The sequence below is a fragment of the Hyperolius riggenbachi genome, chromosome 10, assembly GCF_040937935.1.
Source record: "Hyperolius riggenbachi isolate aHypRig1 chromosome 10, aHypRig1.pri, whole genome shotgun sequence".
Classification (NCBI taxonomy): domain Eukaryota; kingdom Metazoa; phylum Chordata; class Amphibia; order Anura; family Hyperoliidae; genus Hyperolius; species Hyperolius riggenbachi.
The window spans coordinates 131,765,323-131,789,820 of NC_090655.1; the positions used below are offsets into that span (position 1 = coordinate 131,765,323).

Sequence of the window (24,498 nt, forward strand, 5' to 3'; positions counted from 1 at the left end):
GTAACACCATGTCAGCAAATCCTTGCCTCTCCCTGCTGCAGCCACTAGAATTTTAATCACACTGCTTCTTACAGAACCATGAACTGATGGGCTAAAGTTACCAACAAACACAGGGGTGTTTCTAGCCACTCTGTCACTCCAGGCAAGAAAACCTGTGGCACCCCCCCCCCTCAAATCTCAGGGCCAGCCAGGGGAGAGTGGGGCATATAATATCAAGAGGGGGCACGCCACTCACTATGAGGGTCTCCCCTCTGCTGCTCTGCAGACTGTGTGCACACTGTGCAGCATGTGTGTCTCCCTCCCTCCGAGTCCTGCCCAGACCCACACAGCAGCAGGCATGATGCTATATGTCTGCTGTATTATTTAATATCCATCTCATTCCCAGGAGCCACTGCCTGCAGTGATATGGGCGAGCAAGGGGGGGGGAGGGGGGGGGGGCGGGCTCAGAATCAGGGCCAGCCAGGAATCAGGATGCATATAAAAAATTATCATGAGCAACAGATCTGCAGATCTTGGCACTCACTGTGAGGTATGTCGCCTCTAATAGTTTGTGCGCACACTGCGCAGTCAGGTGTAGCCAGCCGGCAGTAGCATTGGTGACTGGTCCCTGCGTCACAGCACGTGTGACAGGCGGGGGGCGGAGTTAGGGGCGGCGCCGACGTGTAAACAAACTAGCGTGCGGCGGCCGCACGCTATTCTGCACAGAGAGGGAGAGGGGGCGGGGAGAGGGGGCGGACCAGTAGGCGGTGGCACTGCACATATAAACTAATGTGCGTGCTGCTCGCTCAGAAAAGAGGAGACTCAGGAGAGGAAGGGGGCGGACCAGTAGGCGGCGCCGGGCACAAACTGAGCTGCCTGTCACAGCCGGCGCCGACCTGGCTGGCTGAAAGAAGAAAAAAAATAAAATAAACAAACGCACAGAGCGGCGACTTGGCGAGAGGGCGCCCACTTCCACCCACGGCGCCATAGGCAAAAATGTATAGTTGCCTAGTGACTCAGACGGCCCTGAACAAACACAAGGTGGCTTCTGTTATGGAGGTGTCAGCTGACTGGCAATTTTTTTGTAAGAACATATACTGTATACTGCGATATTCTGGGGGTTTTAGCTCATTGGTAGAGTAGGTCAGTAGCATCAAGGGTCACAACATACCAGACAGTAAGTTTTCTTAGGGTTAAAATAAAACAATACAGTACAGTACAGCTTTATTGTCAGTCATACAATGTCCAAAACAGCAACACAAATCCACCCCACTGGGTATTTATCACACTGTATGTACAGCACTCTGCTTCTTTGTCAACCCTGACCTCGGGTTACCTTTGGGGTTACTGCATACCACCCCTCTGTACTTTTAACAGCCACACTGGCTCTTCAGTGACACCCTGCCATGGGCCTAATGGGCCACAGTAGGCAAGGTGTTCTTTTCTTCATTATTATTATTATTATTTAGTATTTATATAGCGCCGACATATTACGCAGCGCTGTACAGTGTATATATATATATATATATATATATATATATATATATATATATATATATATATATATATATCTTGTCACTATCTGTCCCTCAAAGGAGCTCACAATCTAATCCCTACCATTGCCATATGTTTATATTATGTAGTGTAAATACTGTAGTCTAGGGCCAATTTTAGGGGGAGCCAATTAACTTATCCGTATGTTTTTGTAATGTGGGAGGAAACCGGAGTGCCTGTAGGAAACCCACACAGACACAGAGAGAACATACAAACTCTTTGCAGATAGTGCCCTGGCTGGGATTCGAACCAGGGACCCAGCGCTGCAAGGCGAGAGAGCTAACCACTACACCACCGTGCTGCTTCATAGGCCTTGTTCTTCCTCCTCCAAACACAGTGTTTATCCATAGGCCCAAACAGTTCTAATTTTGTTTCATAGGTCCACAGAACACTACCACAAAAGTTTTGGGATAGTGTTCTGTGGACTGATGAAACAAAATTAGAACTGTTTGGGCCCATGGATCAATGCTATATTTGGAGGAGGAAGAACAAGGCCTATGAAAAAAAGAACACCTTGCCTATTGTGAAGCATGGCAGGGGGTCAATCATGCTTTGGGGCTGTTTTGCTTCTGCAGGTAGAGGGAAGCTTCAGCATGTGCACGGTACCATGATTTCTCTTCAGTACCAGGAGATATTGGAAGAAAATGTGATGCAGTCCGTCACAAACCTGAGGCTTTGGAGGCATTGGACCTTTCAACAGGACAATGATCCCAAGCATACCTTCAAGTCCACTAGAGCATGGTTGCAGATTAAAGGCTGGAACATTTTGGAGTGGCCATCGCAGTCACCAGACTTAAATCCGATTGAGAACCTCTGGTGGGACTTAAAGAAAGCAGCTGCAGCGCGCAAGTCTAAGAATGTGACTGAACTGGAGGCTTTTGACCATGAAGATACCTAAGATACCCGTAGATCGCTGCAAGACACTTGTGTCAAGCTATGCTTCATGTTTAAAAGCTGTTTTAACTTTTGGGGGTGCGGGGTGGGCACATTTTTAAATATTATGGTCTTTTTTATGATATCTATATATTTGTACGAATAAAGTTTTTCTGATATAATACTCATTATCTGTGATTTGTGCTCAACCGGGTCATACCCACTTGTCCCCTCTATCTCACTGTTTTTTGATATGTTTTAACTGTCACTTGGGGGTTGAATAAAACTGATAATGATGTGAGCACAGAAAAGACATTTGTGGTTATTTCATTATAAATGTTATGTTATATTTGTCTGACTTACAAGTGCCTCTTTGATTTAATTGCAAATAAGATGACTGAAATGATCAAAATCAATGTCAAACTGGCCAAAACACTCAATGTCAGTGAATAATTTTGAACACAACTGTAATTGGCTCGTTAGTGGCCACCTTTAGTCGAGGAGCATAAATGCAGACATCAAACCAACATATCATATGAGGCGTGTTTCATGTTGAAATTTGACTCTCACACTTCCCCAAATTCATCAGGAGATTTCAGGGTGAAATTGCATTGAAGAATACAGCCAACTTTAGTGGTTAACCACTTTGTCCTCCTTGACGTATAAAAACGTCAAGGAGGACAGGCGCGCTCCCGCGGCCGATCGCGTGCGTGCACGTGCACTCCCGGCCGTGGATTCGGTAGCCCAGGAATCGATGTATCGGGCTATGGTGCCCGATCACTGATTCCTCTCCCCCGCTGAAAAAGCGACAGCTTCTCTCGGAAGCTACGCTTTTTCTGAAGCTATGTCCCTCTAAGCGTACATTGTACGCTTAGAGTGACGTCATGTAAACAAAATCGAGATTGCCATCTTGTGGCCAAAAAGTAAAACTACAAGTAAAAGTAAAAAAAATTACAATACACAAATATTTCCCCAAATAAAACACTATTTATATCCCACCCTCCCAAAAATGCCCACATAAAATGTTTAATAAAAAAAAAAAAACATTACTATAAAAAAAAACAACACATAAATATTTACCTAAGGGTCTAAACTTTTTGAATATCTATGTAAAGATGAAATATTTCTCTCTATTTTTTTTTAGAAGCTTGTAAATAGTGATGGATGCAAAACGGAAAAAAATGCTCTTTTATTTCCAAATAAAATATTGTCGCGATACATTGTGATAGGGACATAATTTAAACAGTGAAATAACTGTGACAAATGGGCAAATACAATACGTGGGTTTTAATTATGGAGGCAGGCCCGGCCCTAGACTTTTTGCCGCCTGAGGCAAAATTCAAAAAAATCGCCGCCCCCCCCCCCCCCCCAAGCCGTGTGTGTGTGGGGGGCCGCCCGAGCTGGAGGGGATAGCGGGCAGGAAGGGGGTATTGGGCCTAGCGGCGGGGAGGGGGGTCGGACCCCCCCCTCCCTCGCCTGGGTCCCCCGTCCTCCGCTCCCCTCCAGCTTTAGAAGTGAGGTCGCTGGCTGCAGCTATATTGTAAGAGGCAACGGGCGGGGAGGACTCACCTCTTCCTCGTTCCAGCCCGAGCCTGCGCTCCACTGACGTCACTTCCTGCGGCGTAGCAGGAAGTGACGTCAGTGGAGCGCAGGCTCGGGCTGGAACGAGGAAGAGGTGAGTCCTCCCCGCCCGTTGCCTCTTACAATATAGCTGCAGCCAGCGACCTCACTTCTAAAGCTGGAGGGGAGCGGAGGACGGGGGACCCAGGCGAGGGAGGGGGGGGTCCGACCCCCCTCCCCGCCGCTAGGCCCAATACCCCCTTCCTGCCCGCTATCCCCTCCAGCTCGGGCGGCCCCCCACACACACAGACGGGCGGCTGCCGCCCCTCCGGAAGTGCCGCCTGAGGCAAAAGTTTCACCCCGCCTCATGGGCGGGCCGGCCCTGTATGGAGGCATGTATTATTTTAAAACTATAATGGCCGAAAACTGACAAATAATGAATTTTTTCATTTTTTTTCTTATTCTTACTGTTAAAATGCATTTACAGTAAGGTAGCTCTTAGCAAAATGTACCCCCCCCCCCCAAAGAAAGCCTAATTGGTGGCGGAAAAAACAAGATATAGATCAGTTCATTGTGATAAGTAGTGATAAAGTTATAGGCTAATGAATGGGAGGTGAACATTGCTCGGATGCATAAAGTGAAAACGACTGAGAGCTTAAGTGGTTGATAGAAAAGCCAATATACATGCTATAAGCACCAAATTTGCTAAGTATGTTAAGGAGAACAGTGGGAACAAGGGGAAAATAAATTGCAGTTTTCAAGAAAATTGATTTTAAGGTTACAATTGCTAAATTGTTTTTAATAGTGGTTAAATGACAATAAATGTATCCACCCATCAGTATTGAAAATCTACATGTATCCCCAGAAAAAGCAGTGGATTTCCTGCGGACAAGTTACAATGCTTTCAATAGGGAATGGCTGTACAGTGGCAATACTGCTGAATAAGGATCCCTGGCAAATATAGGTATTATTTGCAGTAAAAAAAAATAAATAGTACATTTAAAAAAAAACAATAAATGATGTTAGGTCCCCCTCCCAAGCCTCTTTAACCCCTTGCCACTAATACCTTACTATTGTCATTGTTGCCCTCTATTGTTAAATTTTCTGTACCTGAGGTCGGGAACACTTTGCCCAACAACAACAACAATTTGATACAAGTCTAGCTATAGCTGTACTAGCACCATTCATTTCATGGCAAAGGTTCAAATTTTTTTTTTACCCAAAAATCTCTTAAACTGTTCTTCATCTGTAATAACTAGTATGCACATTTTGGGATGGAGTGGCACTATGAGTATTTTATCATTGGATAAAGAGGCTAACACTAACTTATGTGACTCCTGTACGCTTCCTACAAGTGGTACACTATTATTTCTTTCTCATTTTGGCAACAGCACAACAAGCATTCTGTTACCTTAATGGTGCATTTCACATTACGCCAATACTTACGGCTTGGGAAGGAGAGAGTATGGAGTCAAGTAAAACGTGCTCTGTAGCGCAGGTAAGTGTATGACCCCTGACCCTGTTTGCAGGTTCTGTTCTGGATGAAGCTGATTTGTGGTGGTCCTGTGAATTCGGAACAATGTTCCATATTTGAACACCAGCACTAAGCAGTGCTAGTTATTTAGCTCTCGTTTCTCTCATTCCTCTATCTTTTGTGAAAATCCAAAAAATAAAAAAAAACAAAAAAAAACCCTTTGCCTGGTCCCCTGATCATGTGATTATATACTAGCTGGGTATCAGCTTCTGAGATGCATGCTGGGAGATTTACATCCATAGAGGCTGTAGACTGGCTCTCCCTGCCTCTCTATGGCTTTGCAAGTCGGAAATCCCCCCCCCCCCATGTATTTATTGAGCAAATGAAAAACAACCGTGGTGGTGTCCTTGATTCTAGAGGGCCTTAATTAATGGTGGAAACTGCTAAGGTAAGAGGTTGATGATATGCCAAAACAGTATTACTTACTTCACAATTTAATTAGGAGTTTGGATATAAAAAGAATAATTCAAGTTTAGGTCTACTTTAATTATCCTTCATGGAATACATTCATATTTCATACTGCAGGTACAGATTCCTACTTTAATGGAGACCTTGACAAAAAAGATGAATGTATACCTGTCACAAACTGAACAACAGAAACAGAGAATATGATGAAAAAGATGTGATAGAGGTCACCTTCAGAAAACTGCAAAAAATGAAAGCCAACAGAAACTCTACAGACATATGTTGTGGAAATTAAATTGGAGCAGGAATGTTGCATTGGAAAAATGCAGGTCAGATTTTGCTTTAGTTGCCTGTATAGATTCATAGGAAACTATTATATAACAGCTGCTGTCCCTGGTGCTCATGTATGCATTACTATAACTGCAGTTAATTTTACACCTAAAATGCAACTAATAAGCTTTAAAGGGAACCTGAGGTGAGAGGGATATGGAGGCTGCCATGTTTATTTTCTTTTAAATAATCCAAGTTGCTTGGCTGTCCCCATGATCCTGTGTCTCATACGTTTAGCTAAATACCCCGAACAAGCATGCAGATAAGGTTCTCTGACTCAATTCTGACCAGATTACACAAAGCAGGTTGTTTCAGAACTTGGTGGCAGGCAGCAAGCGCTAAAGCTGAGCGCCACTATAGCACTAGTGCTATACTATGCACCCCGCGCAAGGGTAATTTTCGGTTCTGACGACCGCTGGCCCACAAATTACTTCTCCCTCCAAGTTACTACGACTCGGAGAGGAATAAGTATTTAACACCACCCGGGATTTACTGTATTTTTTAGACTATAAGACTTATTTTTTACTCCCCCAAAAGTGGAGGAAAAAAGTCACTGCGTCTTATAGTCCAAATGCAGGGAGTTCCTAACTTGTGAACGCTTGCCAATACGAACCTCTAACCCAACGCAATGTGGGGGACTCCCTGTACTGTGCCCATACAAAGGAAGACACGGAGGGACAAACGGAGGACACAGGGAAACATAGGGGCATAGAGGATGAAACAAGAAGAATAGAGGCGGACACAAGGGGGACAGAGAAGGACACAAGAGGCACAAGGGGGCATAAACCACAAGATGCCCCTTCGCCATGGATGCACCAGGTTTAGAATATATTTTTTCCCCTGGTTTTTGTCCTCTAAACCTAGGTGCGTCTTATGGTCAGGAGCGTCTTATAGTCCGAAAAACACGGTACGTGGCAGAGCACTGGCATTGTATAAATACATACGCTGGATTACCTGCATGCTTGTTTAGGGTTGTAACTCTACTGATGCCAGAAGATCAATAATGACTGCCAGACAACTGGCATTATTTAAAAAGAAAGAAAAATGGCAACCTCCATATCACTCTCAACTCAGGTTCACTTTAACTACTATGCTTGAACAAGAACCCCGAACTAGCTGATACATCATGAGAAAAAAAAATCTGGAGTTACAAATGATCCGAGATGGTGGTGGCCTCTTAATATGTGTCCTATTATAAGAATACTAAGTATCTTCCCGGCAACACACTGCTGCTCACTGTCTGGGTGTACTAAAGTTAAAGTTAAAATGTCTGCCATTACCTACCACAAGAAGATTACTAGGTAGTTTTAGGAAGAGAAAGGGGCAAAGGCTAAGCCATCTTCAGTTGGACTTCATGAGTAAGATATTACACTTGCGCATCCTGTTATATTACTACAGAAATAATCTAAGGAGGTGAAATATATACAGTACACAACACAATATAAGGTTGCTGATACACACCACCTGGCACTGGCGCTGTGCTGGTGGATTAGGCACCCATAAAGATCATTGGAAAAGGGACAGTGGACTGGGTGCAGCCGCTAAAGCCTTAACAAGTATGAGAGGGTTAGTATTAGATGTCAAGAAGACGGGTTAGAGGATAAGAGAAGGGGTAATTGCAACATGAATAAGTGATAGGAGGTTGAATTTAGGTTTGTGGAAAGGGTTTATGAACTTCTGCACTACTATACTGTTTACTACCTTAACACACCACATTCAAAAGTTTAATAGGAAGTCTTTTGAGGTGGATGAGTCAAAGGCCAAGCCTAAAACACAAAAAGTACAGTTTTCCATAATAATTCACCAGCTGGACTTCATGAGTAAGATGTTACACTGCCTAATCATTACTACAAGAAGTAAGGAAGTGCAGTACGTTCATCAATACAAGAATGTTTCCATACATTAAAGAGACTCTGTAACAAAATGTTCAGCCTTATTTCTTCTATCCTATAAGTTCCTATACATGTACTAATGTGGTCTGTCTTACTGCAGCCTTTCCTAGTTGCACAGGGCCTGTATTATCTCTGTTATATAATATTATCTTTCCTTTGTCGTCTTTGTCGGGCTTAGGCACTCAGGCAGGAATGTGCTGCTCTGCTTGTGATAGGATAGAAGCTATACACACACTCTCCAAGCCCCCTCCAGGCTCTGTATGAGTCACAGACTGAGCTTCTCTTAGCCTATCACATGCTGGTTAGAAACCATTTCTTTTGTTTGTAAACACTGCCTAAAACTGGCAATTACAAGCCAGGATCGCAGCAGGGAGTGGCAGAAACAGCACACAGGGTCCCAGGAGAACATAATGAATTGAATGGGGTGCTTTTTATTGTAAGAATTTTAGAGTACGGATTCTCTTTAAAGAAAAGGACCAACTGATTTTGATCTATTCCTGCTGAATATACCATGATTTGGCTAAATTAGGAACCTCATAAACATACTGATTGTTTCAAACGGTAGATTGTTTTGACCTTAAATTATTATTAAGATTATTTTCATTATCACTTCATTGTCCATGGCCCAGATTTGTGACATGTGATTTGAGTTAAAGTTAATACATATATTAACTACATAGGTTTATGCAGTCCATAGAATTTATTCTAACCATTAATGTGCTATAGCAATATGCAGAAATGACTGAAATATGAATAGATACGTACAACTTCTAGGCAGTCTATAATCTTCGACAGCTTCTCTTCGGGTAAATCTTTCAGTAGTGAAACACTGAAGAAAAGATGGGAGAAAGTTATATTCCTAGAAATAGCATTTTGAATTTACTTTGACAGCTCTCTAATACATTTGCCAGTTCTTGTCTCTATTAATATAGATTTTCTCCCACTCCTAACCAGTAATGGAAGTGCCCACACTAGTTTAATGACTTCCTAAGAGTCCATGAAACTGACTGCTTTATATCTCAGTGGCACAAGACTCTTTAGGTGTAATAGGCAGAGAGACTCTCTCTGTCCCAGATACATACAGATTATCTATAGTCTTTCACCTCCCAGCATGTCCGTTTTGATTCGATGCCTCAAAATAGTCTTGGAGAATGGCTCATTTTGCCTCCAGGGGTCATTGAAGTAAATGACTTGCAGCTTAGTTGCTGAAAACTCCATTGTGATACCAGGTGCTGGTTACGTTTGCATCTTTGCAGTAATAATGGAACAACCCCCCCTCCCGTGTTAGTCATTAGTAACTTGAAGAACTTGTGGTATCATTAATATCTCATCTGACATTTCCGAGATAATGGCTGCTTTCAACATCCTAGCTTGCAGACAGGAAAGAGAGTAAACAGAGATGCGCAGGCAGCAAGAAATGGAGCAATATTTAACACATGCCTGCATTTAAAACCAGACGTGGGATGGGATGTCAAATTTCATATGTTATTTTAAACTGTGAAATGATGTGTGCTTTCTGTATACCCCCATATTACACTCTACAACATCTTTACTTGTTTTTAATCTTTTTGCTATTTTTAACTCTTGTTTTTCTTTCTGCTACAGATTCCATTGTGAGCCTTATATACTGCCTTCTAACCTCATAGATCCGCTCTCCTAATTTAGGTCGTCGTCAACTAGACCCTGGCTAACAGCTCCTGAGCAGCCATTGTGGGCATACCTTAATATAGCTTTGCGGCAATCTGTAACTTGGCAGCTTTTTAATTCATGTGGTTGTTCTAGCAATTTTCAGTGGAAACAGTAATTTTCCAAGTGGAAACCCCATCGAAGCTCACACTGGCAATTGCTTTCAATGAGTTTCAAAAGTAGGTACTCTATCTATGTTCTTGTCAGCCCAACAATGCAAACAATCAATCAATTCTACTTGCCACCACCACCAGCACACACAACATTTTTTTTTAAAATTCAAATTACTTAAATTCCTGTCACCTCCACATAGTGAAAGCAGCTATTATGTTGGCGGAATATTCACAAGAATGTAAAATGACTATGAACCGGTATGTCATGCTTCACTGCACTCAGCATCTAGGTTGGAAATGGAGTTAATTACCTGCGAAGAAAGCTGAAGTATTCCTGATGTTGAGCTTGAGCTGAACTCATCATAATGTTCTGGAAAACCTGTCTGTCCAAAACCCAAATCTTTGAGTCTGTTACCGCTGTAGGAATAAGAATTTTTAAAAAATCACGCATTTGTAGAGCTATACCACACTTTTACACAGCAAGCAATCATAATACACTGTTATGGGGAATTAAACTGTATTAAAAAAAAAAAGATATAATTCACCATAGAGGACAGTGGATTTGTCTGTCCACCAAAGTGCAGCTCTAGTGACCTGAAAATCAGAAGCCATTTTTTTTAATCATATAAGACACAACAAGAAAGAGACCCAAATGACTGAACAACAGGCTTAAATGAGGAATGGCAAGTGCATCTACTGGTGGGGCTGGAATTTCTAGTAGGTCCAGTGAGCACATACATATACATGCCCACCATTGAAGGTCCTGTGAATAGGCACCACTACTGGGAGAAGACTTTTCCCAGCAGAGCAGGTGGTTGGGCTCTTGTGATGTTGGCATGAGGATGCTGATACATTACATCCCACTGTGATTGTACTGGTGGATTAGAAGCCCAAGATAATTGGAAGAGGTTAGAAGGAGGACTGGAGATTTAAGGTGTCAAGAAGTAAGGTTAGGAAAGGAGATTAGACAGGAGAAATTAGTAATATGGATTAGGGTTATAAGGTAGAAGGTAGGGATCTACAATAAGGGGAAATATTGAATCTAGATGTCAGGAAGTAGAATTTTTAATGGGGTTTAACTTTAGATATTCAATAGGGCATTTTTGTCAAATGAGAGGTTGTAATTGGGCAAGTGATGGGAGGACAAACCTAAAAACAAAGAAAAGCACTGCATAGCCAAGATGATACCAGCCCACATAGGCAACATATGGCGTCAAGCTTAAATCTGCCTATTACCAGGCGTCTGTATATGCCTGAAGATAAAATTGGGTTATTATGGTGTGTCATTATATATTTTCAACTGCTTATTTTCTATAACAGGTTGACCAGCATGGTATATTTACAAAAAAAAAGCACTCAGTTTGCCTGCTGCAAAACAGGGTTATGGCATATATCTATAGGTAGGTTTTATGGAACTTGGTAATTGGCATAGATTTGGTCAGATTTGCAGAGGATTTGGGAGGGGGTGGAGCACACAGAGCAACCTAACACTGCTATCTGGGGTTGGCAGCACGCATGGTTACCTAACAGTGCAATCTGGGGAGTAATCACAGATGGCTACCTAATACTACTATCTGGGCTGTGGCACACATGGCTGCTTAATAGTACTATCTGGGCTAAGGGGACAAAACATATGGCTAATCAAAACTACTATCTTGGGTGTTGAGAGCACACATGGCTACTTAATACTAATATCCGAGGTGAGGGGAGGCTAATGCCTACTTAATATTGCTATTTAGGGTGAAGAGACACACATGGTTAATTAGTACTACAATCAGGGAGATGGGCTAGCAAATACTACTATCTGGGGGTGCTGGCACACATGGCTACCTATTATTACTATCTGGAGAGAGGGAGGCAAATTGTTACCCAATGTGAATTTCCTTATATGAGGCTACTACTACTATCTGGGGTGGGGGGTACACATGACTTCCAAATACAATAAAACCCCCGTTATCCAGAACGCAGTAAACCAGAGTTCTCAAGCAAACAGAAAAAAAAATCTGGCCTTGCAGGATGCATACAACTTTTGTACACTTCTTTATACCGTAATAAATCTCTGTTACATTAAGCTAAGTATGTCCTTTGTCCTCATTTGTTTTTAATTAGTGTATTTCAACATTAATACTGAGTTTATGGGAAGTAAAAAAGTGTGGAGTATAGTACCGTTTTCTTAGATGGGCCTATTTTTAACATTGACTCTCAAGCAACCAGAAATTACACTTATCTGACATCAGCCAATCACCGTTGGTGCCGGATAATGGGGGTTTTACTGTACAACTGTGGTGGTGGGGGGTGGGGGAGGCACACATGTCTATTTCATACTACTATCAGGGGTATACTAGGCTCCTTAATCTTACTATCTGGGGTGGAAGGGGGGCACATGTCTACCTAATACTACTATCAAGGGGTCCACACAAAGTTACCTTATACTACTATCTACAGTGGGTTGCAAAAGTATTCGGCCCCCTTGAAGTTTTCCACCTTTTGTCATATTACTGCAACAAACATGAATCAATTTTATTAGAATTCCACATGAAAGACCAATACAAAGTGGTGTACACATGAGAAGTGGAACAAAAATCATACATGATTCCAAACATTTTTTACAAATCAATAACTGCAAAGTGGTGTGTGCATAATTATTCGGCCCCCTTTGATCTGAGTGCAGTCACTTGCCTATAGACATTGCCTGATGAGTGCTAATGACTAAATAGAGTGCACCTGTGTGTAATCTAATGTCAGTACAAATACAGCTGCTCTGTGAAGGCCTCAGAGGTTGTCTAAGAGAATATTGGGAGCAACAACACTGTGAAGTCCAAAGAACACACAAGACAGGTCAGGGATCAAATTATTGAGAAATTTAAAGCAGGCTTAGGCTACAAAAAGACTTCAAAAGCCTTGAACATCCCACGGAGAACTGTTCAAGCGATCATTCAGAAATGGAAGGAGTATGGCACAACTGTAAACCTACCAAGACAAGGCCATCTACCTTAACTCACAGGACGAACAAGGAGAGCGCTGATCAGAAATGCAGTCAAGAGGCCCATGGTGACCCTGGATGAGCTGCAGAGATCGACAGCTCAGGTGGGAGACTTTGTCCATAGGACAACTATTAGTCATGCACTGTACAAAGTTGGCCTTTAAGGAAGAGTGGCAAGAAGAAAGGCATTGTTAACAGAAAGCATAAGAAGTCCCGTTTGCAATTTGCCACAAGCCATGTGGGGGACACAGCAACCATGTGGAAGAAGGTGCTCTGGTCAGATGAGACCAAAATGGAACTTTTTGGCCAAAATGCTAAACGCTTTGTGTGGCGGAAAACTAACACTGCACATCACTCTGAACACACCATCCCCACTGTCAAATATGGTGGTGGCAGCATCATGGTCGGGGGGTGCATCTCTTCAGCAGGGACAGGGAAGCTGGTCAGAGTTGATGGGAAGATGGATGGAGTCAAATACAGGGCAAACTTAGAAGAAAACCTCTTGGAGACTGCAAAAGACTTGAGACTGGGGCGGAGGTTCACCTTCCAGCAGGACAATGACCCTAAACATAAAGCAAGGGCAACAATGGAATGGTTTAAAACAAAACATATCTATGTGTTAGAATGGCCCAGTCAAAGTCCAGATCTAAATCCAATCGAGAATCTGTGGCAAGATCTGAAAACTGCTGTTCACAAACGCTGTCCATATATTCTGACTGAGCTGGAGCTGTTTTGAAAAGAAGAATGGGCAAGGATTTCAGTCTCTAGATGTGCAAAGCTGATAGAGACATACCCTAAAAGACTGGCAGCTGTAATTGCAGCAAAAGGTGGTTCTACAAAGTATTGACTCAGGGGGCTAATAATTACGCACACCCCACTTTGCAGTTATTTATTTGTAAAAAAAAATGTTTGGAATGATGTATGATTTTCGATCCACTTCTCACATGTACACCACTTTGTATTGGTCTTTCACGTGTAATTCCAATAAAATTGATGCATGTTTGTGGCAGTAATGTGACAAAATGTGGAAAACTTCAAGGGGGCCGAATACTTTTGCAACCCACTGTACTTCATTTTTGTATCTGGTGGGCACCTGGCTATTTCATTGTTTTATCTGGGGCCAGATGGCTACTTATTGCTTGTATTTTGGCTTCTTAATTCTTTTATCTGGGGGCACATGGCTGCTTAGCTGGAGATACAAGCCTAGACAGATGCCTAAAATGGTAAATATAGTCTTCAGACTTAAAGGGGAACTGAAGAGAGAGGAATATGGAGGCTGTCATGTTTATTTCCTTTTAATCAATACCAGTTGCCTGGCAGCCCTGCTGGTCTATTTCTCTGCAGTAGTATCTGATTAAAACCAGAAACAAGCATGCAGCTAGTCTTGTCAGATCAGACTTATAAGTCTGAACCACTGAAACACCTGATCTGCTGCATGCTTGTTCAGGGGCTATGGCTAATAGTATTAGAGGCAGAGGATCAGCAGGGCTGCCAGGCAACTGGTATTGTCTAAAAGGAAATAAACATGACAGCCTCCATATACCTCTCTCTTCAGTTCCCCTTTAAAGCGGAACTGGAATATTGTGTGAAATATTAATAAAAATCATACCACCAGCTTCTCCTTGTCTCCCTATAAACGTTCATTTAATTTTTGCCACTCCCCGCCGCTGCAATTATGGGATGTTAATTGTTTTTAGGCTTCCGGGATCCAAGCAAGATGGCTGCGATACTAAAATACTTCCGGATCATTGCGCGTCACCAGTTCGCGTTCACTTGCTCCAGATAACGTGCACGAGAGGACTGCAGCACTGAACGTACTCAGTTTGTCCTCTCGTGCAGTTTGTCCTCTCGTCCTCTCCCTCTCCTGCTCATTCTGGTTACAAAAAAGCAGCATCAATGAGCACGGATTGGCTGCGGTAGGGCGGAGACTTGGACAGAGGCAAGGAATAGAGATCACACAGGCAGAAGAGCACAAGTTCTTCTGCCTGATCTCAGCATCGACTTGTAAGTCGATGATTTTAACGGCAAAAATTCAGGACCAGGAGAGCCACAAAACAGATACATAAACTGTGCAGAGGTATGTGAGCCTTAAAGGTACATACCCAAATTATCCAATTGTTGCTAAAAAAAACTTCTTCAGTTACGCTTTAAGCTCCCTGGCGGTTAATTTTTTTTTTCAACTCGGCAAAAAACCTTTTTTTTTAAATTATTTTTTTTTTGTTTCATGTAAAGCTACCAGAGTGGTAGCTACATGAAACACCACTAGAGGGCGCATGTGGCCCTCTAGTGCGATCGTCGCCGGCATCAATAGCAAACAGGGGAGCGCGTATATAATGCGTTCCCCTGTTTGGCTTCTCCTGTCGCCATGGCGACGATCGCCATGACGTCATGGACGTCAGCCGACGTCCTGACGTCAGGCGCACTCGATCCAGCCCATAGCGCTGCCTGGAACTCATTGGTCCAGGCAGCGCAGGGCTCTGGCGGGGGGGGGCCCTCTTCTGCCGCTGCGTGCTGGCGATCGCCGCAGAGCGGCGGCGATCAAGCTGTGCGCGCAGCTAGCAAAGTGCTAGCTGCGCGCACAGCACTTTACATGGTCAAAATCGCCCCACCAGGGGCAGAGATATCTCCCTGCGCGGCATAGCCCGAGCTCAGCTCGGGCTTACCGCCAGGGAGGTTAAGACAAGGGATGGCAGTGCTTAGAAGAACTCATGAAGAAGCATGTGATCAGCTGATAGATTTGTAAGGCTCTGATTTGCTGGTCATGATCATGCGTTAAACCAGGAAGTCATTACAGAAAATCATAACTTTACAAATGTATCAGTCGATCAAACTGATCACATGCTTCCCCATGATTTATTTAAGCATTGCCACTTCTATTTAACACAAGTATTGGTATGCTTTTGGTATGCTAGTTATATGAATTACTTATTGAGCGCCTGTATTTTGCTTTGAGGATAGTGCTTGGTTTTGAGGGGTTATGTCACAAGGAGTAGAGGAGCAAAGTTAGTTGAGGGAGGAGTGAAAAAGAAGGGGGGAGGGATAAAGGTCTGTAGCTACACCACTGTGCTAGGTGTGTTATGGATCTTATATCTTCAGGCTCCTAATAGTCCAGTCTTGATGTTGACCTTTTTTATTGCAAGTACCTAGAGCCTTTAGGCTTTAGAGCGTTTATCATTTAAGCTGATAAGTTGAATTTTACAGTCTATCTGAACAGTGGAGAAGCAGGACAGGCTGAGTAACTAGCTGTATCAGCCTATGTATGCCCTGAGGCAGCTTGAGTTACTGATGAATGCACAAGTTTTTTTTAAAAAGTGTGTGGAGATGGTGGCTTAACGTTATTCACCTTGAGGTTGGATGCGTAGCTTTTAAAAGATGTTCAATAATTAGGTGCTTAGGCTCCTTCCTGGACCTCCTCTCAGGGCTGGAACCCACTACAAAACGTTATCACTAATCGCAATCGCTAGCGTTTTGTATGAGCGTTTTCAGGAGTGATTTTAAAAAGTATAATTAATTTGCCAGCGGTTGTGTAGCGATTAGCGTTTTTAATTCTGATTGGTCCTTTCAATTAATTTTCATTTTGTTATAGTGTGCAGTAATGTAAAAACGCTTGCAAAATAGCTCTGTGTAGGTTTTGACGAGCAATTATGCCAGCGTTTATATACTTTACATTGCAGAAACGCTAACGCTAATCGCTAACGCTCAAAAATGCTGCACGTCCTGAGTTTTGCAATTTCGTAATCGCAATCGCTCCAGTAGAATTTGGCCCATCCATTAACATTAGCTGAGCGTTTAGGGAAATCGCTCCCTAAACGCTCATAAAAGCGCTCTAGTGGGTTCCAGCCCTGATTCAGTCACTTTGAATTTTTAGAAGATTCCACGAGCATTCTATGCGGCTTTTTTTTTAAAGAGGAACTGTAGTGAAAATAACATAATGAATAAAATTGCTTTTTTTATTTTTTGATTTTTACAATTTACATTCATATATTATTAAGTCAGTGTTTGCCCATTGTAAAATCTTTCTTCTCCCTGATTTACATTCTGAAATGTGTCACAGGTGGTGTTATCATTAGTGTTGCCAGATCTTCTGCATGGAATGTTTGTTACTGAGAGTTCTATGCACAGAGGGAGAGATTACTTGCTTGGCAGTTAGAAAAAGCTTTTATTTCCCAACAAGCTTTTATTTTCCAACAAGGTTCACAGACAGCAAACTGTCAGGACCATGGCTATGACATCACACTGTGGGAGGGGTTTCCCCACAATATCAGCCATACAGACCCCCCCTAATGATCTATTTGAGAAAAGGTAAGGATTTCTCATGGGAAAGGGGGTATCAGCTACTGATAGGGATGAAGTTCAAGCCTTGGTTGCAGTTTCTCTTTAAATGACGACTTTAGCCTCTATTTTTATTTTTTTTTTAAATGGCTAATCATAGACATCTAGTCTTGTGATAATAAATGCTATAAAAAGAAACTTCCTCTAACTGTGCCTGTATGTATCTTATTAAAATATGAAATAAAGGCCTTTCCGCATAGTTTTCAGACAACCACAAAAAAATGCATTTTCTTACTCACTGAAAGGTAATTAAAAATCAGATAAGACACAATGAACTATGTTATGGGAATTATGACTTAATGAAACAATAGAAGCATACATATTGATGTACTGTTGATGTTTTCTTCCAGCCAGTGCATGATTATACTTCAGCTGTGATAATGACTCATACCTTTCACAGTGGCTGTTCTCTTGCAGTTATAGAGAATTGCTAATTCCCCAAAAGCAGTCCCAGGATGCATCTGCCCGAGAAGCCGAGAATTCTGAATAACATCAAGCAAGCCCTCTGCAAGTAAGAATAATCATGTTAACCACAGTATAGTTTTCAAGCACAATGCATTTTCTCCAGCACAGACTCTGGCTGGAAAAGTCAGGCATATTATTCAGCTACATTAGCAGGCATTATAACCCACCTTCTCTCAGTTCTACTGTATTTTTTTGCTAATAAATTACTTTACCGTATGAAGGAACTTTAGATTCAGGGTGATGTACCGTAGTTTCATTTTCTAATGTTTACAGACCAATATATTTGCTATTCCTAACAGTATATTTAGTATATATAGCAGTGTTACTAGTATACTAGTAATAGTATATTAAGTATATATAGCAATATAATTGCTATATTTAACAGCAACATTTGTATTCATGCAGATTATAAGCTGGTTGCAGCCATGTTTTACAGCACACAATGCATGCTAAGTTTTCTAGCAAAAAAAAAAAAAAAAAGAAAAAGCTTAAAGCGGGATTAAACTCTGACATGACATTTAATAAAAATGTGTTTTCCTCTTTTTTATTACTCATACAATTATCATACAATTATCATATTTGCTTTTGTGTAAAGTATTATTGGCCGTTTACAAATTACAAGTTCTCAAAGTACAGTTTATCTGCTCTGAAAGCTGCCTTGCATTTTATTGCATATCTGCTGTACTTATATATTATAATGTACCCAGTAATCACTTCTGAGCTCTTTCTGATCTGCACACATAGGGCTCGATTCAGTAAGCAGTGCTAACTGTTAGCACGCTTCTGAAAAGCCCCTTATCACGCCTAAACTCAGTTTAGGCGTGATAAAATAAACTCGCGCGCAAAGTTTTGCGCGTAAAGTTTTACACGCGTAAACGTTTACGCGCGTAAAGTTTACACGCGCAATGCCATTAAACCCTATGCAACGTTTCGTGCGCACCGGACTTTGTTCGCGTAAAAGTTTACGCGCGTAAAACTTTGCGCGTGATCTGATTCTAGAAACGGTGCTAACTTACTTAGCACCCTGGTTAACACGCCTAAAGTCTTTAGGCGTGCTAAGTAGGTTAGCACCGTTTATTGAATCGAGCCCATACTGTCTTTCCCCGAATATAAGACACTGTCTCATATTCTTTTTGGGGAGGAAATGTGTGCTAGGGCTTATTTTCGGGGATGGGAGGTGCAAGACGCCATGTGTATGTTGAGGCTCTTACCGCAACTCCCATGTGGCTGCGTCCCCCTCCGTTCCAAGTACTGGTAATTCCTCAGGTGGCGGCGGCGGCATAGTAATCAATCTGTGAGGGCGCCCTTTGACCCTGACGCAGTACGCTAGTTCGGCTCTGCACTGGCGCTCCCTTCCTGTCATCTTGTGCGCCCGGCTGATGCGTCCCAGGCGCACATTGATTAATATTAAGAGGGTAGCGCTAGCGCAGAGCCGACCTAACATACTGCGTGAGGGTCAAAGGGCGCCCTCACAGATTGATTACTTCGCAGCCACCGGAGAAATGCCTTGGAACGGAGGGGGACGCAGCCACAAGAGAGGTGCAGTTAGAGACCACACACCCCCCCATCACAAAGCGCCCCCCTAGCTAGGCCTTAATTTTGGAGTAGGTCTTATATTTCAAGCATGCCTGAAATATAAGGTAGGCCTTACTTTCGGGGTAGGTCTTACTTTAGGGGAAACACAGTATTAGAAGAAATTTCAGCACTGCCAGGAATGTATACTAATTGTAGCAACAGAGGAATGTAAACAAAATATAATTGAAATTAATTTATCTTAATTGAAAAAGTGAGATTTCTCTGTTGTTTTCACCTTCTGCTATCTGTGCAAACTGAAACATACTGCACAGCAATGTTTACTAAACGTGCCCATACACTCAAATCGATTGCCTGATTGATTTGCAGACAATTTTGATCGATTTTGATCGATTTCAATCGATCTGACATGATGGAAAATCTAGGTCGATCTAAAGAGATTGCTTATCAATTTGCATGGGACCTTATGAAAATCTAATGGCAAAAAAATGCCATCAGATCGATTTTCAATACATTTCAAACTGAAATCTATTGGAAATCTGTTCCTAGTAAAAAATTTTCCTAAACACATCAGATAGATCAGAAAATCTATCTGATGATCTATCTGCTGCTAATCTAACGAGTGTATGGCCACCTTTATAGTGGATGTCTAGCTGCTAAGCAAACAGAAACAAGATAATGTAATCACTTGAGTTTGTGTCTAACTTCAAAAGAGCCCCACTGAAAAAGAAAGTGCTGTGTTTGAATGCTGTTCTGCAACCAATTTTTTTCTGGTAGTAGTTGTAAGGCTGTAAATAATGTTTTAGAGCAAAGAAGAAATGTTGAATTGCATACCACTTTAAAGAGTTCTTCCAGTGTAAAAAAGAGAACCTGGTTGGTAATTCAATAATTACAGAAACTCCACTTCCTCCTCAGGAAAGTTGCCATGGTGTTTATTTTCTAAAGTCTTCCAAAGCTCTGTGGCCACCCCCACTTAAGCTTTCTGCTTAACCTCCTGGGCATTACGGAAGAGCTCAGCTCGTCCAGTAACGCCGCAGGGCACTGTTCAGGCCCTGGTGTGCCGATTTAGACAATTTTTCCTTTCAAACACGCAGTTAGCACTTTGCTAGCTGCGTGTTTGCTCCAATCGCCACCAATGCACCGCTACCCGCCGCGAAAGAGGGCCCCCCCGCAGACTCGTGCGCAGCCAGGCCAATCACCGCCAGGCTGCGCTGTGGGGTGGATCGGGACTCCCCCTGACATCACGACGTCAATGATGTCGATGACGTCATTACGATCGTCGCCATGGCGACGGGGGAAGCCCATGCAGGAAATCCTGTTCAGAATGGGATTTACTGTTGTACATGGGCGCCGGTGGCGATCGGAGATGCTGGGGGATGCCGCAGGGAGTGGGGAATCAGAACGCTAGGGAGGTTAATTGGTGGCTGCCGCACTATGGGCCAGCCACAGCAAGCAGGTTGCCACAAAGCTTCAGAAGTCTTTGGCAAACATGGACCTGGCTGTCTTACAGATGGAGGGGGCCAGAGTTTCTGTCATTAACCTATTTTGGTTCCTGGACGTAGAAACTACGTCCAGGAACCATGCGCGCTACCGCGCGCTCCCGCGGCCGATCACGCGCGTGCACGCGCACTCCCGGCCGCGGATTCGGTAGCCAAGGAATCAATGTATCGGGCTATGGTGTCCGATCACTGATTCCTCTCCCCCGCTGAAAAAGCGACAGCTTCTCTCGGAAGCTGCGCCTTTTCTGGCCGTTCCCTCCCCGATGAGTCACTCTAAGCGTGTGTTACGCTTAGAGTGACGTCATGTAAACAAACTCATGGACAAAAAACATAAACAAAAAGTAAAACTACAACTAAAATTAAAAAAAATTTAAACATAACACACAGTTACATTATAAAACTATACTTTACATCCCACCCTCCCAAAAATACCCAAATAAAATGTTTAATATATAAAAAAAAAACAATTACAATAAAAAAAAAAAAAACATGTAAATATTTACCTAAGGGTCTAAACTTTTTAAATATCAATGTAAAGATGAAATATTTCTATATTTTTTTTATTTTAACCACTTCTGGATTCCGGGTGGTTTGGCTGATCTGTGCTGCGGGGGCTCTTCAGCCCGCAGCACAGATCAGAAATCAGGCAGGGCGATCAGACCTCCCCCCTTTTTTCCCCACTAGGGGGATGTCCTGCTGGGGGGGTCTGATCGCCGCCGCGCTGCTGTGCCAGCGGGGGGGGCTCCTCAAAGCCCCCCTCCACAGCACTAGTCCTCCCTCTGCCTCCTTCCCTCCCTCTCCCGTCCCCTGTGTGCGGCGCAGGACGGAAAGCCGTCCTGCGCCGGATAGGATAGGCTTTAGCCTTTCAGATGCCGGCGATCCCCGGCCAATCAGAGGCCGGGGATCGCCGATCTCCTCTAAGGCGCTGCTGCTGCGCAGCGCCGTATATATGTAAACACCGGGGAAGATCTTCCCCGCGTGTTTACATTTACCCTGCGAGGCGCGATCGGAGGCTCGCAGGGTTTTCACGGAGACACCCTCCGTGAACTGACATGAAACGTTTCCATGGAAACCACTTCAGGATTCAGGGCGTAGTTAAGCGTACGCAGAATCCTGAAGTGGTTAAACTTGTAAAATTAGTGATAGATGCAAAACAGAAAAAATGCACCTTTATTTCCAAATAAAATATTGTCGCCATACATTGTGATAGGGACATAATTTTAACGGTGTAATAACCGGGACATATGGGCAAATACAATACGTGAGTTTTAATTATGGAGGCATGTATTATTTTAAAACTATAATGGCTGAAAACTGAGAAATAATGATTTTTTCAGTTTTTTTCTTATTCTTCCTGTTAAAATGCATTTACAGTAAAGTGGCTCTTAGAAAAATGTACCCCCCAAAGAAAGCCTAATTGGTGGCGGAAAAAACAAGATATAGATCAGTTCATTGTGATAAGTAGTGATGAAGTTATAAGCTAATGAATGGGAGGTGAACATTTCTCAAGTGAAAACGACGGAACCTGAATGGGTTAAAGGACATCCATGGTGACATGTGACATATTGAGATATACATGTGTATGTACAATGCGAAGCACACAAATAACTATGCTGTGTTTTTTTTCTCCGTCTGAAAGAGTTAAAGGTATGCAAGTGACATTTTTTGTCTGGGTTGGAACTGGGTCGGATTATAGTGTAACCCTCACTGATAAGGAATTACAGCCATAAAACACTTTCCTGGCAGTAAATGGCTTTTGAACGCAGGAAAGAGATAAAAAGGGTCAATAGTTCATAGATTTTAGCTCTGCCATACTTCAATGAATGTGTCATTGAACAGAGACAATGAAACAGTAAAAACTTAAAAGTAGATTTACATATAAAATAGGAGGAGGATAGATACAATTCCTTATCCAATCAGTTTACTTTTACCTGGCATGCCCTTTCATGAATTATGGGTGAGCAACTGAATGATTGACCCTACTCTCCTTGCTGCAATAATAGAGAGCCTTACATTGCTGGCCTTTTATTTAACATTGGAAGTAGTCTTTAACACTGCTTGCTTGCACTCTTTGTAATATTTTAATGCATTTTAATGCATTTCTATGCACTGAACTGTTTTAATGCAACTTTTTAGCAGTGCATTGTTAAAAAAAAGCTTCAGTTTTTCAGCGCATAGTGCGAAAGAGGCCATATGGAAACATGGATACTGGACTGCTCCTCAGTTGTCCTTTTAGTTACAACTGACAGCACTGATATAGCACTGATATAGTGTAAAAGGATACTCAGGGTCTTTTACACTATACGCTGAAAAACCTTTTCACAATGCACTGCTATGGAGAAAACAATAACACATTCAAACGCTACACATTAAATGTAAAAGAGCCCTAAGGCTAGGTTTACACTGGGTCTTTGTTTTCCTGAAAACACAGGGCTGTAATGAAATGGAGGGGAAAAGTTGCATTGCATGTGCAACGTGCAGTGAGGCATACAGTTAATGCAAAGTATGCTTTAATGCAACTGTATGTATGCACATTGCCTAATACCATACAGCATGCTTTGCGTTATGGTAACAGATTTTCTCCAATTACATCCATTATAGCTTTACAATAAACAATGCTAACTTTAAATTAAACCCAAAAATTGTATTTGCTTATTCATCCTGGTTATAACAATGTTTAGCACAATATATGGTGACAATATTGTATTTGGAAATAAAGGTATCTTTTTTCAGTTTTTTGTATTTTGCTTACTCATTGTACACTATTGATGATTATAAGACCTTATTTGCAAATATAATAGTAATATACCCTCATGGCATACATATTTTAAAAGCCAAGTTCCAAAGGTAAAAATATATGTTGTTTCTTTCATATTCTGTCACTTTGTTTTATTTTGGTACATAATATGCAAAAATGTAATTGTCTTTGATTCAGTGACTAAAAAGAATACACAAATTTACTGTAAACAAAAAAAAAAGAATACACAAGACATGGGCCTCAACCATAAAACTTTCTAAACTCTATTCTACTGCTTATCACGGTTAAAATGTTACCACATATGTCTCCTGTAGTTTTGCTAAAACTTTTCCAAATTTGATCATAATTTAGAAAATGACTTTTTTTTATGTTGGATTGAATTTGTCCATGCCTATTTTTATGTGATGTGTGTCCAAGCTTTAACACCCACCAAAATGTATTCTACAACTCGTCATGGTTAAAATGATACCACATGTGCCTCATTTAGTAACAAACTGGTGGTGCAGTCTCCACAAATACACTGGACGTTTATAAAACGTCCAGTTGTCATTAAGTGGTTAAAACTGCCTAACGACTGCTCCACGCCGATTGGCATGAGCAGTGCGGCAGCCCCAGGACCATTCCACGCCGATTGGTGTGAATGGCTGGGAAGGGAGAATGCAGGGGATCATGCATGCCGAGCATCCCTCTTTCATCAGTCTCCCAGCGGCGATGACAGCGGCGATGACATGGCTGTCCCCTCTGTAGGCAGGGAAGTGATCCGCTGTCATAGGCTGAAGCCTATGACAGCCGATCACGCTGATTGGCTGGCAGGGGGAGGGAGTGAGGCATACAAAATAAAAAAATTAAAACAAATCTTAATTTTATTTAAACACAGACACAAACATCCTGGGAACGATCATAGCCCACCAACAGAGAGTTCTGTTGGTGGGCAGAAAAGGGGGGAGGAATCAGTTGTGTGCTGAGTTGTATGGCCTTGCAGCGAGCCCTTAAAGCTGCAGT

The 24,498-nt window shown here is 42.3% G+C and overlaps 1 protein-coding gene across 11 annotated transcripts in view; it reads right to left on the minus strand.

Annotated features, from left to right (window-relative positions):
* The window catches only part of LOC137536102 (cGMP-dependent protein kinase 2-like), an 843,621-nt gene that overhangs the window by 156,850 nt on the left and 662,273 nt on the right, over positions 1-24,498 (minus strand). For 10 of the 11 annotated variants that reach the window (XM_068258139.1, XM_068258141.1, XM_068258140.1 and 7 more), the window contains 3 exons: positions 17,633-17,746; positions 10,238-10,343; positions 8,893-8,956 (listed from right to left, as the gene is read on the minus strand). In XM_068258139.1, coding sequence (XP_068114240.1) covers positions 8,893-8,956; positions 10,238-10,343; positions 17,633-17,746 — 284 coding nt within the window. Of the gene's footprint in view, positions 1-2,253; positions 2,383-8,892; positions 8,957-10,237; positions 10,344-17,632; positions 17,747-24,498 lie in introns of those variants that run through there. The other variant, XM_068258148.1, reaches the window with a different exon arrangement.